This window comes from Psammomys obesus, unplaced genomic scaffold (genome assembly GCF_907164565.1).
Source record: "Psammomys obesus unplaced genomic scaffold, mPsaObe1.curated_primary_1811, whole genome shotgun sequence".
Lineage (NCBI taxonomy): Eukaryota > Metazoa > Chordata > Mammalia > Rodentia > Muridae > Psammomys > Psammomys obesus.
In genome coordinates, this window is record NW_026596466.1 from 2275969 (window position 1) to 2289903 (window position 13935).

At 52.5% G+C, this 13935-nt stretch overlaps 1 protein-coding gene across 1 annotated transcript in view; it reads left to right on the plus strand.

Annotated features, from left to right (window-relative positions):
• The first annotated feature begins 691 nt into the window (after nucleotides 1-691).
• Nucleotides 692-13935, plus strand: part of Radil (Rap associating with DIL domain) — a 72000-nt gene continuing 58756 nt past the window's right edge. The window contains exons 1-2 of the mRNA XM_055598685.1: nucleotides 692-741; nucleotides 7174-7772. Coding sequence (XP_055454660.1) covers nucleotides 7238-7772 — 535 coding nt within the window. The 5' untranslated portion in view covers nucleotides 692-741; nucleotides 7174-7237. The remainder of the gene's footprint in view (nucleotides 742-7173; nucleotides 7773-13935) is intronic.

Consider the following 13935-nt stretch of genomic DNA (forward strand, 5'->3'; position numbering starts at 1 on the left):
AATATAAAATAAAATTCTACAAAGAATATATTGAATTAAAGAAATGGGGCCAAATCTGGATAACACACAGTATATATACATATGCAAGTGTCAATGAATAAATAAAAATATATTAAATGAAATTCTGGCCTCCCTGACCCCAGTCAGTTTCATGTATATTCATAAATATCAAAGGACACAGTTATGTTCCTGTCCACCTTTGTCCACCCTTCCACCTTTGTCCACTATATGGGGCGGAGGGCAAACACCACTGCCTCCGTGAAAATAGAGCTCACAGCTCCAAAGGGGCAGACGGGGGGGGGCCTAGGCCACGCCCTTCTTGCTTGAGACCCCGCCCTGTGAGAAACCCCGAGCTTGCTAAGAAAAAGCAGCCCCGCCCCTTCACCAGGCCCCGCCCACTCAAAGGCCCCCTCTCCTTGGGAATCGGCCCTACCGTTGGCTACCAGAAGGGGGCGGTAGTGCACAACCTATCAGTCCCAGACGGCCGGGCCAGCCCCAATGCGTTTGACCCCGCCCACTAGAGGCTCCGTCTCCGCCCATTGGGCGCCGAGGTGTCAGGTTTCAGTCCCTTCGCCCGGCTCCCCGCCCTCATAGGCTCCGCCCCCGTTGGCCCCGCCCCCTCCGAGGCCTCGCCCCGTCCGTTGCGCGGCCGGCAGGAGGCGCCTCGAGCCGGGCGCCAGCTCGGCTAACGGCGGGCGTGGGAGCCTCGCGCGGGGGACGCGGCTGACGGGCTGCGCAGAGGTGAGTGCGGGGCGCGAGGAGGAAGGTCGGCGGAGGCCGAGGGTGGCCCAGGAAGTGGCGCTGGGGAGGCTGCGGGGACCCGCGGAGGGCGCGGAGGGCGCGGAGGAGACCGCGGGCTGAGACACGGGTGGCGGGGCACGCGCTGGGGCGGGGCCGCGCTGGTCACGGTCCCCGCGGCGAGTCCGGGCGCGATAGAGGCAGGCTTGCTCGGTTGCCATGGAAACCGGCGAGCGCACGGGACCTGGAGAGGCCCGGGGGATCTGCACCCGGAGGCTGGGTGGGCGCGGGTGGCGTGGCCCCGAGGGCTTCCAGGGGCGATCCGGGTTTCGTCACTCGTGGCAGAGGGGCCCTTCCGGGCCTCAGTTTCCCTGGTAGCGCCTTGGGGGTGCAGTCTAACCTGAGGCGTCCCGAAAGAGCTCAAGGCGGGAGTCCCGCACTCTTCCACCAGGATGGTGGTGACACCCCCGCCTACACCCGTCCCGCGTCGTGTCGCCTCCCCACCCGTGTGCCCGCGAGAGGCATTGTTTCTCCAGCTATTTCTGTACCATTTTCCAGCCAGCCCCCCGACAAGTGCAGCGCCCGAGACAGATGCTGAGCTGGAGCTCCGAGGCCCTCAGAGGGATCTGGCTTCTGTCCCTGGGGAGCCCCGGGGTGGGGGCCTGACAGGCTGCAGACCTGCCCGGCCAGCCTCTGTCTCCTGCCGAGTGTTTGGTTAATCTGAATTGCCAAAAAGAATTTGATTACCGGTGTCTCGGAGCTGCTGGCCACCTCTTGTGAATTCCAGAGAGGAGCTTGCCTCTGATCCCGCAGGGGGAAGTCAGTCCCTTTTTGCTAAGTGACTAGCGGGCCAAATGAAACCTGATTGAATTATGCTCGCATTTGAAGCCTCCCTCCAGCCTGAGCCATAAAGATAGGATTTGCGGATGAGGGGGGCCGGTTAAAGCACCGCCTGCAAAGTTGACTGCTCGTTTTTTTTCTTCTGGTGGAATGATAATGTGTTCCACATTGTCCTGCTGGAAAAGACACGTCCCTCCACCCATGTCAGCCGTCACTGACCTCACTGCCTGCCTGGTCGCTGTGACTTAACCTTGGGGTTTTTTGTTTGCTGGTTGGTTTTTTGTTTCTTAAAGCAGAAATGCGATTCTTCTTGGAGGATAAGGAAAGGGACAGACAGTTCCTGAGGCAGCCACAGCGAGGGCCGTGCATGGACTGTGACTCTCCAGGACCTGAGGTGTCCCCAAATGTTTGTGTGCCAGAGGCGAGAATTGGGCAGAAAAGGAAAAGACAGGTCATACTTCCAGAAAAACAGATCTGGTTACCCAGGGCGTGCTCTCCTCTGTAGGACTTTCCCTGAATTCCAAGTGGCCTTTTGAGAAACATTTTTGTCCAGTTTGGACAAACAGGCTGCACTCTTGATTCTGTGGTTAGGAAGGGAAGTGGCCTGTGAGCAGGTGGCCACCCGCAGGGCCCACTGTCTGTAGTGGCCGTGGGGAGGATGGTCATAAAGGAGAGCTTTCTGGAGAGCCTCAAAAAAGCAAGAGCTCAGCATTCACTGGGACTCTGGGGTTAAGAAGATTGAGTCACATTCACCCAGTTTATGTCACCTCCTGCTCGTCACCGTTTTTTGCTAACTCTGTCTTAGAATCCCTCTGCATAGGAGGAGGTTACTTCTGGAGTTCCAGCCTGCACCCCTTACTCCCAAGACCCCAGGAGAGGAGCTAGGAACTATGTAGTTGTAGTTTTCCATTTCTCTTTCCTCTCACTTATTAATGTATATATTGTGAGGCAGAACTGTGTAGCCCAGCCAAAGAGCCCAAACTCTTTGCATAGCCTAGGATGACCTTGAACTTCTTTTTAAATTTTTTTACGTTGACTTATTTATTCTTTCATTATGTTCACATGCTTTAAATTTTTAATACTTAAATTTATTACTTCTCTGTGTATGCTTGCACATGCTTAATTAGTGCTCATGTGGAAGTCAGAGGACAGTTTTTAGGAGTCCATTTTCTCTGTCTAGCATGTGATGTGTGGCATTTGAATGTCAGGCTTGCCAGCGAGCACCTTTGCCATCTTGAAGGCCCAATGACCTTGAACTTCCGATTGTCCTGTCTCTACCTCCTGAATACTGGCATTACAGGGTGCCTGGTTTGTGCAGTGTTGGAAATGGAACCCAAGACTTCATGCATGCCGGAAACTGAGGTACATCCCTGTCCCCATTACTTCCTTTTAGATGGGGTCTCTCAGCCCCAGGTGGTCTGGAACTTATTATATACCCCAGGCAGGCCTTGCCATGCAATCCTGCCGTAGCCTTCTGAGAGCCACTATTCCATGTGAGCCATGCCAGCTTCCATTTCTCCTCCCCACTCTCCGCTTTTGATAGTGGCCTGGGTAGCTGAGGATGACCTTGGGTTTTTGCTCCTATTGCCTCTAACTTCCGGAGGACTGGGATTTTGGGTGTGCACTGCCATGCCCAGTCTAACATTTCTGCTTTGTTAGAGCAGGACTACAGTTAGACTGTACCAGCCTGCCCAGCATGTGTAGCCTGCACAAGATGCCCATTGACTTCTGCATTGGATCTGGCCCTTTTAAACACTGGAGGTTTCCTTGTGACCTTTCTCCCGCTCAAGCACCTTTTGGCATTGTGTTTCCGTTTACTTCTGGACGCGGTTTCCAGAAGCTGGCCACAGGCGTCAGTGGCTGAGGCCGCATTGTTGCCCTCCTGGGTTAGACTTCTGACAGAGGCTTCTCCAACAGACACGTCCCCTGTGCTTCGTGGAAGTGCTGTGGAGCCCGTGTCATCCGAGAATGTGCGCTGGTCTAGAGGCTTCCAAGGAAGGGGTGTGGGCCAAGCAGGGGCCCAGCTCAGGCTTGGAGTGGTTACTCGGGAGGTGTCATCTTGTGTTTCTGAGGCACGGATCTCAGGGTCGTCTTGTCTTCATTTCATGTAGCTTCTGGACAGGGAACTTTAATTCCCATGGTTGCATGTGATGCACAGGTGATCGTGTGTGTGTGTGTTTGAGAGAGAGAGAGGACAGAGACAGAGAGGGGCACGGGAGTGCGTGTGGGAATGTGTGTGCCAGTCCCACACAAGCAGAGGCCGGACCAACCGAAGCTGGCGGCGTTCATTGTCTAGCTGCCTCTTCCATGGCCAGCACACTTGGTCAGACGACACGGCCCCACATTTCTTTCTCCCCGCCACTTCTGTGAAGCACAGAGGACATCTCTGCTGGAGGAGCCTCGGTCCACAGAGCCCGTATGTTAGCCCCAGTGCTGAGGTCAGGCGTGTGCAGCCAGGCCCAGCTTTGTACATGGATGCTAGGGTTCGGATTCCCGTCCTCTTGCTTGCAGAGCCAGCACCCTTATCCACTGAGCCATCTCGCCAGCTCCTTGAAAATGTTTTTTTTGTAAGTGACAGTGACATGCAGGGGAGCATAGTCAGTTCTAGGCTTCTCAGGGTTGCTGTCGAGGCTTGTCACAGGATCCTCAGGGGAAGAGACACGATCGATGCTTTGACCCCTCCATGACTTTCTTCAGTGAGACCCCAAAGAATCTTCTGTATTCCCTTTTCTGTCCACTTTCTCTGGACACCAGCTATTTATAGGTAAGCTCAAGTCTTCAGGAAATGGGTACGTTATTAAGGCTCTGTGGTGGGCAGCGGCTTCTGATAGGACCCAGAGACTATCCCACAGGGCTGTTGCTAGTTTTGGGGGCTCCAGCTTGAGCGCCTAAAGCTCTCAGGAGGGTCTTGGAGAGCTCACACTCCTCCCACAACGCCCAGGCACCCAGGCCAGCAGGCTCTGAAGCACTAGGTTTGGCGGCCTGGTTTTTGGCTTCCTTCCTGAAGGTGCTGCTGGTGGGGAGAGGCCTCAGGCAAAGAGCCGGAAGAAATCCGATCCTCAGTGTCAGTTTGGAGGTAGGGCAGTTGCTTTTGGCTCCCTGTGGGGTCTTTGCTTTGAGACAGGATTTTCCTGTGTTTGTAGCCTCAGACTTGGTGAGTAGCTTTGGCTGGCCTCCAGCTGAAGATTCTCCTGCCTCAGCCTCCTCTGAGTTGCTGGGATTCCAAGGTTACAGGCACGGGTGGCCACATCTGGCTCCCTGCTGGTTGGTTTTGCCTTGTCTTGTTTTATTTTGTTTGAGAGGGGGGTCTCTTGTTCACAGGCTGGCCTGGAGCGTCCTGTGTAACTCAGGTCGACCCTTGTTCCTTCACCTCCTGACAGATGATGGGGACCACACACTCTGCTTTACTAAACTCAGTCTTTTTTTTTAAACAAACAAACTTGTTTAGTTTTTAGATTTACTTTATGAGTGTTTGCCTGAATGCAGGACGTGTGCCCTGTGGGCCTGGTGCCCTCAGAGGTCAGAAGACGGCCTCAGATCTTGTGGAATGGGGGTTACTTAGAGGTGTGGGATGCCATGTGGTGCTGGGAGCCAAACCCTGGTCCTCTGCACGAGCAGCACATGCTTTTAAGCATTGCGCCCTCTCTAGACCCAAGAATCTTTTTTCTACTTGAAAATTATTATTGCATGTGTGCACGGACAATGACACATAGAGAGATGGGAAGACAATTTTTGGGAGCTGGCTCTCCCCTTCTTGCTGTGGCTGCTGGGTCAGCCTGAGGTCAGCAGGCTTGGTGGCCAGGGCCTTTACCCACTCCTGTTAGCTCTGTGAGAGTCCTTTGAAGAGTTCCTTGGGTGGTTCTGCCTTCAGCTGCTGCTTCTCCAACCCATAAAAATGTGGGTGAGTGGCAGCCGGGGACTCCAGTGGAGCTGGCTGGCTGGAGTCAGGGTGGCAGGTCTCTGGTGCTTTCTCTGGGTCCTGAGTCACTAGCAGGTGTGTTCAACCTTTTCACATCGCAACGTGACGTCATCTATAAAGCAGACAGTCAGGCACTGCGCAAAACCAAGCCGAACCACCAAAAAGCCCGGGTTTTAAATGTTTACAGTTTTGTGTTGGGTGTCATTCGCAACTAATCCTCGATTGCGCGCAGCCCCAGGGCTGCAGGCTGAACACACTTGTCTGGGGTGAGCCTTCTAGAAGCTCCTCTCTTGCCTCACCAATCTGGCTGGCCTGTCTGTGGTGCAGGAGTGGGTGTGGTCGTCAGGAGATGAGTGCATGCAGCCTTTCTGCCTCATCTTGGCTGGTGGCAGAGCTGAAAGCCCCCATTTCCTTCTCTGGGCTCCCCAGCCACTGCAGACCGTTGTGAGGAAGATGGGCAATTCCACCTCTGAGCCCCACAGGACATTAGGCTTAGCATTCTGCGCCAGGCAGCCTCTCGCTGCTCCCTCGGAGCTCCTGGGGAGCCGGCCTCGCTCTGGGGGGGCCCAGTGGCCGGGTGGTTGCTGTGGTGGGTGGAGTGCAAGCATTCCAAGAATGTCTCCACGGGCTGTGGAGCACTCTGTGGTTCCTCAAGGCCTAGTGACCTAGTGGACAGGTCAGCTTCAGGCCTACGGAAGTATCTCTTCAGTTGGGACCAGCCTCCGCCGTCCGTCAGGGATCTCTTCTAGTCAGGACCAGTTTCCTCTGCCAGGTCATGGGGAGCAGCATTTTCTTGGGGTTTGTGTTGTTGTTGTGTGTGTGTGTGGGGGGGAGTGCAGGCGTGTCCATGGAAGCCAGAGAGGAACATCAGGTGACCTGCTCTTTCATTCTCAGCCTTATTCTTTGGAGACAGGGTCTCTCTCTGAGCTTAGCGTTAGGTTGGCAGCCAGTCTTCTGTCTCTGCCCCTCACGCTGCTGGGTTATAGGTGTGTGCATAGCCATGCTCAGATTTTTACACGTGTGCTGGAGATCTGAGTTCAGGTCTTTATGTGTGCACAGCAAGTGCCCTTAGCCACTGCGCCATCTCTCCAGTCCTAGGCTTTTTATTTTTATTTTTATTTTTTATTTTAATAGTTGTAGCTGTGGCCATTTCCCTAGCTCTGCAAGTGTTTGTTTGGGCTGAGCTTTGTCTTTTGTATAGACTGGCATAGAAAAAAGTGAACCTACAGAGGGACAGAACTCTGTCCCCAAGTTGAATATGGCTTGCTTTTTGTTTCTTGTTGTTGATGTTGTTATTCTGGCTGTGACCTGGCTAAATGGTGGGCATGTCCGCCAGGACAGAGAGTCAGCCCTGCTGAGACTGTGTGTTTGTCCCCTGTCCACTTGCAGTGCTGTTCCCAGCCCTTCTCAGAAGTCATGCAGCCTGAAGGCAGTTATGGCTTACTGTGACTTCCTCGTGCTTCTTCATAGTGGCTTTCCCTGAAAGCACTCTGTCAGACTTGCTTTGAACCTTGCACCTCACAGGCTCTGACTTAGTGCCATTGCTGGGGTCCTGGCTCCAGGTGGTGTGGATGCTGGGATGGCCCGGAAGTGTTCCCTGGGCTGAGATGGACTCGTGTCTCTTTTGCTCTTGATACGCTGACACTTGCCCTAACCTTATCCCTTTGTTCTCCCAGGCTCCGGCCTTCCCCCAGCTGTTGGCTGAAAGCCTCAGTGGTTATTCATGAAGACTCGCCCACCATGTTTTATGGGACTCAGTTCATCATGTCTCCTCCCACGAAGAACAAGCTAAAGCGACAGAGCCAGCTGCTGTCCACTATGCTGTCCCGGACACTGAGCTACAAGTACCGTGACCTGGACTCCACCTTGTGCAGCCTGGGTGCCAGCGATGACCCCGCGGAGCTCTCTACCCAGCTCTCGGCCCCTGGCGTCTTGAAGGTGTTTGGGGACAGTGTCTGCACAGGCACCCACTACAAGAGTGTTCTGGCCACTGGCACCTCAAGCGCCCAGGAGCTGGTGAAAGAGGCACTAGAGCGCTATGCCCTGGACCCTGGCTGTGCTGGCCAGTATGTGCTCTGTGACGTTGTGGGCCAGGCTGGGGACTCTGGACAGCGGTGGCAGGCCCAGTGCTTCCGAGTGTTTGGGGACAATGAGAAACCCCTGTTGATCCAGGAGTTATGGAAGCCCCGAGAAGGCTTGTCCCGGAGGTTTGAGCTGAGGAAGAGGTCTGATGTGGAAGAGATGGCAGCGAGGGACGTGGATACCACCACAGCAGGTGAGGAAGGGGCGCGGGGTCTGAGCATGGAAGGGAGGCTGGGAGGGTGACAGGCAGAGGGGACAGCACATGGGGGAAGGTGAGGCTGGTTTGACGGGAGTGGGCCTGCATTAGTCATTGATGTCCCCAGAGGTCTGAGTAACCTCACTGGACATGTACATTGACTGCCAGGCACGTGGTGGCCCGTTTCAGCGGCTTCAGCTACCTTCTGTAGTGTGCCAGGCCATATCTGGTCCGTTAGTCCCAGAGACCCGTGGGTTCCGGGTCAGTGACCTGCCACAGGGTGAGTCCCACTCAGGTATGCCAGGAGTCTCAGGGCGACTAGGTAGAAGGGCAGCGAAGGATCCTCCACAGACTCTCATGACACTACCAGCCTGAGGGCCTCTGGTGCCAAGTGCCCTCATGAAGTTATGCAGGACGTTAGTCAGCGTCTCAGGTGACCTGGGCGCAGTTGTCATACTTCTCTCGGGCCTCAGGAGCAGGTGCTTGCCTTGCTATGGGCGCAAGGACGTGCTTGGTGGCTTGGTGCCCGTCGCTTTGCTATCCAATTAGTGGATAGAAATCAGTTATTTTGCCAGAGGTTATTACAGTTTTTAGTTAACTTTTTCAAAAAAATTCAGATTTGTTTTATGTGTGTGGATATGTACCCTGTGAGGGCCTGGAGTTCCAGATGGTTGTGAGCTGCTGTGGATAATGGGTCTTGAACCCAGAGCCACTACAAGAGCAATATACATGCTTCAATGTCGAGCCATCTCCAGCCACATGCTTTCTTTAACGTTAGGACACAAAGTGATAGGTTTCATGATGACAGCTTTTTCAAAACTTTGATTTGTTTCTGTTTTAATAATGTGAGCGCTTATTTGTGTCGGGAGATTAGTGAAGGCAGGCGTCAGTGTGGAGGTCAGAAATCAAACTGCGAGCCAGTTCTCTTCCACCACGTGGGTCCCAGGGACCGAATTCAGGAGATCAGGCTTAATGGCAAGTGCTTTTACCCACTAAGCCATCTCACTGGCCCTTTATTTAAAAAAAAAATTATACATATATATATATATACACATACATATATAGTGTGTGTGCGGGAGCGCGTGTGTGCGTGTGCATATTATGGCACACTCACAGGTCAGAGGACAGCTTTGTGGAGTCAGTTCCTTCTTTCCATGGTATTTTCTGGGACTCTAGCTCTGGGTTTTTAGGCTTAGGCAGCAGGTGCCCGGTTGGCCAGCCTCCCAACCCCATGCTCTGTTTTCATAGACTTCCCATAGCCAGGTGTAATCCCAGCAGTCAGGAGGCCAGGGCAAGAAAGGGGAGAGTTTGTGTCCAGCTTGGGTTGCGAAGCAAATGCTTTTACCCACTAAACCATCTCACTGGCCCTTTGTTTAAAAAAAAAAATTATACATCTATCCACGTGTGTGTGTGTGTGTGTGTGTGTGTGTGTGTGTGTGTAGAATCTTTGTTTAGTCAAAAAGAGAGGTTTTTGAGGGAAGAGGTCATGTGGGCTGGAGCTGCATATGCATGCAGATGTGAGCTTGTACACATATGCACGAACATGCACCCACGCCCTCGAGCTCAGGACCTTGATATTGGTATGTGGAGCATTGCTTTGTTTTCCTTTTGCTTGTGTAAGGTGTGTGTGGTGCATGTGTAGGTGTTTGTACCTGTGTGTGAACACCGAGGCACCCTGCCCTGTATCATTCTCCCCCTTACTCCCTTAAGGCAGGGTCCTGCACTGAGCCTGGAACAGGCTTGTGGTCTTCCTCTGCGTGACACTCACAGTGAGTGTTAGAGGCCCAAGGCCACACCTAGCAGTTTATGTGGTGCAGAGGATTTGAACTTACGTCCTCGTGTTTGCACAACAAGCATTCTTACTCACTGAGCCATCTCCTCAGCCCCCGGAGCAACATTGTGGACATTCTTTTGCACAGAGCAGGCCTGATGAGACGCAGGGGTTGCCGCTGGTGCCCAGTACCGTGGGTCTGTCTGTCATTAGGCCATTGTCCTGTGCCACCTGAGTGAGGGGGCTCTTTGGCGAGCTTGTTCTGGGGTGTAGTGGCTGCTGGCTGCTCTGAGTGCAGTGTGGATTTTTCTCTGTCCACTCATTCAACACCGCTCACATGAGGCCAGGCCGGAGGAAGTTCTGCAGCTCAAAGCCTCTCTCCCCTGGTGGCTACGGAAACCTCTCCAATAAAGAGTCCATTCTTCATTGGTCAGGCTGAGTGACCCACTTGTTGGGCCTTAGGGGGTCATGTTACTGCCCAAGCAGGCCCAGCCCAAGGGATGACTTTCCTGGCTGCCATTCTCTCTGGGTGTGATGAAGGTGCCCTGTGCCTTTTGGTCAGGGCAAGGGCTGTGAGGATTATGCTAGATTAGCTGCCACAGGCATACCCATCCTGCCGCGGCTCCTTCTCCCCCTCTTTTTTAAATTTTTTTCTGGCAGTCCTAGGGATTGAACCTAGTGCCTCACCCATGCTAGGCAAGTGCTCTGCCACTGAGCTAGAGCCTCAGCCGTTGTGCTTTGTACTTGGCATTGCAGCATACTCTAGAGCCTCTGGTAAGGCCTAGGGAGATGCAAAGGAAGGAGCAGGCCTGGCTCAGTTAGGAGCCAAAGATGCCCTGCAGACACCCAGGTAACACGGCACAGTGACCCCACGACAGACAGACCTGGCCTGGAACTTACTGTGTACACCAGGCTGGCCTTGAACTCACAGAGATCAGGCTGCCTCTGCCTCCTGAGTGCTGGGACTACAGGCATTTGTCACGGAGCCAGGCTCTGCCCCATTCTTGTTGCCACAGTAGAGGCTGCTCTAGGCTTTTAGGAGCTTCTTTAGGCTTACGAAGTAGAAGCACCTGGATGGCTGATGCCTGGAGCCAAGCTGCCCTGGGAGCGGGAACCAGGCTCCAGCTGGCAGCTTACCCGCCTCTTGTGAATCACTGCTGTGCTTGCAGCGCACCATGGAAATGCCCTTTGTCGTGTTTGGGTTCTGTTTTCCATAAACATTGCCTTTTTTTTTTTTTTTTTTTGGTGCTGTGATTTCCTGATTTTCCAGCTTATCAAAATACGGGCTGTTTGGGAGGGAGGCAAAGGTGGATGTGGAGCAGGCTGGGCTGGAAGGCAGTTCTTGGTAATTTCCCAGGGGCTGGAATTTAGGGCCTGTGCCATGAGGAGAGGGCTCTGTGTCCTGTCATTGAGATAAAGATGACAATCACTTACATGCACTGTGGGGAGGGTGATGGCAGGGCCATGTGGTTTTTGTCAGCACCTTAGGAAGGGTGAGGGATAAGGCTTGCTTATAATCATGGCAAGAGCAAGTGTGAGGTCAGCAGGGCTGTTTGGAACCTCTCTCTCCCTCCCTCCCCGCACTGTGTGTGTGTGTGTGTGTGTGTGTGTGTGTGGTATTAGAGATGGAACTAAGGGCTTGTATATGCTAGGTTCATTGATCTCTACCACTGAGATGCCCCCAGCCCCTCACTGGGGGATTCTAGGCAGGGGCTCTACCACTGAGCCACACCCCAGCCCCTCACTGGGGGATTCTAGGCAGGAGCTCTACCACTGAGCCACACCCCAGCCCGTCACTGGAGGATTCTAGGTAGGTGCACTACCAGTGAGCCAACCCCTGTCACCGAGCTACAAGCTATGTCTTAATTCTCTTAAAGACATTTTAAAGATTGTTTTTTAAATGGGTGTATGCATGTGCATGTGTGCATATGTTTGTGTGTGCATACATGCATGTAAGCCATGTGTATGCAGGTACTTGTAGAAGCTCAAAGAGAGGGTTGGGTTTCCTGAAGCTGGAGTTACAGATGGCTGTGAGGTGCCCGATGTGGGTGCTGGAAACTGAACTTTGGTCTTCTTGAAGAATAGCAAATTATTTTAGCCATGGAGCCATCTCTCCAACTCTCCAGATTATTTTTCTTTTATTTTGAGATAGGCTTTCATTGCTTTTCCCAAGCTGGCCTTGGTCTCACTATGGAGCCTGTGCTGGTCTCAAACTTGTGATCCCCTACCTCATCCTTCGGAATAGCTGGGATAACAGCTCTGTGTCGTCATGCCTGGCTTTGGGCTGTTCCCCTTCTGCCCTTTATTTCTTATGAAAAGTGCAGTTAGCCCTGATTTTTCCACCTCAGCTTCCTGGACATCATTGAGTGGGAGAAGGTCTTGCTATGGGAAGTGTATTGGGTATACTTGTGTGTGTCACAGCTTCCCTGGCCCCGAGGCTGTCTCCCTGCACTGTCACAGTAATGTCTCCAGATACTGCCACACATCCTCTGGTGGGTAGACCTGCCCTCCATTGAGAGTCCATGTTAGGTCTTAATGCCTGGACTCAGCTCAGGCAATTGCCTCTTGTCACCCAGCATCTTACCCTGGAGGCCACATGTGTGGCTTACTGTTCATGACCCAGGCTGCCTTGAGGGCTGGAGATCTTGGACACTCAGTATCTTGAGAATGAGGAATGTGGGGAACTACTGTTTGTCCTGGGCCTCTTCCTGCTCAGCCTTAGATGTGTTTCTTCCTGGAGTTGGAGCCCCCCCCCCCTTTTTTTTTTTTTTATCTTTGGGTGTCTTCTCCATTTTTATGGAGGCAAGCATTTAGGGCCACTGAGATTTGTGGCTAGAGATACCATGATAAGCAGACACTGGACTTGTAACCAAAGAGCCCATCAAATGTTTGCTGTGGTGCCTGGCATTTATTGGCATCAATAAAATGTATGAGAGGGGTGTTGGGAGATGGCTCAGTCAGTAAAGTTCTTGCTTGCAGGCAAGATCCCCAGAGCTGTGTCAAAAGCTGTATATAGTGGCATGTGCCATAATTCCAGTGCTGGGAAATGGAAACAGGAGGATTCCAGATTAGTCTAGTCAGCCAGTCTAGATGAAGCATAGTTCCAGATTCAGTGAGAGACCATGGCTCAAAACAAAACAAAACAAAACAAAACAAAACAAACTCTGGCCTCCACATACTCATACAGATACTTGAGCACTTATACATGCGCTGTGCACGCGCACGCGCGCACACACATTGGAGGAGAGAGGTCTTCTGTGGGTCTCAGCTTTCGTGTGTACCCAAGATTCCAGGTTGAGCATTTTCTGATGGAAAATGGGGGGGGGGGGGTTAAGACATACTGTACTCAGTGCGGTGTGGCCAGGACACAGACACATGCCTCTTGGAGTTGGTGGCCAAGGTTGTCACAGTCTGCATTTTGTCATGAACTTTGTCACCTAAGGACAGGCGGCAGCAGCTTGGGAACATCCAGGAACATGCAGTGAAGCCACTGCTTCTTCATATGCCAGCTGTGTCCTGTGTGCTCTGTCCTCAAAGCCACCTCCTGTGGTCATTTGCTCTTGGAATAGTTTCTTCTGTTGAGGCAGGGTCTCATATAATCCAGCTGTCTTCAACTTCGCTGTGTAGCAGAGGGTGACCCTGAACTCCTGATCTTCTTGCTTCCACATTCCTAGTGCTTGGGTGACAGGTGAGCACCACCCACAACTTGAATCTGATTTCTGAATAATTCCTGACCTAGGTGCGGGCGGGAGGGAACTCAGGCGCTTGTTCATCCGGAGTTGCTGCCTCTCCTTCAAGCCTCCTATTTTTTGTGCAGTGGGTATTTAGTGGTAGGCTCATTTTCAGACATATTTATTTCATGTGGTTTGAGGAAACCAAACCAACTCGAGCTTTTCTTCAGCAGTCTGAAACTACAAAAGGCATCAGCTTAGCAAGCCACAGAAGGCAGGGGAGGGATAGCCCATTGCACTGTCATGAGCCACTGCTGGAGACATCAGTCCCCGCACCAGGACTGATGAGGCATCAATGATGTGAGGTGTTTGAAAGACATGACATTTGAAACCAAATGTGAGGGATGCATGCAGGAGATGGAGGAGATTGTAGATGCCAGAGTAACAGACATATGAACAATGTTCTTTGTTTTAAATTTTTTAAAAATTATATTTATTTGTTTATTTGGGGGGTACACACTATGACAGAAATCTGGAAGTCTGAAGATACTTTGGAGGAGTTGGTCCTCTCCTTACACCACGTGGTTCCGGGGAACAAACTCAGATTGCCATGCTTGGCAGCAAGAGGCTTAACTTACCCTACTGAGCCATTTCCAAAGACAGGCGAACTGAGAATGAATATGTGTCACAGTAAGTCACATGTGCCGTCAAGGTGGCA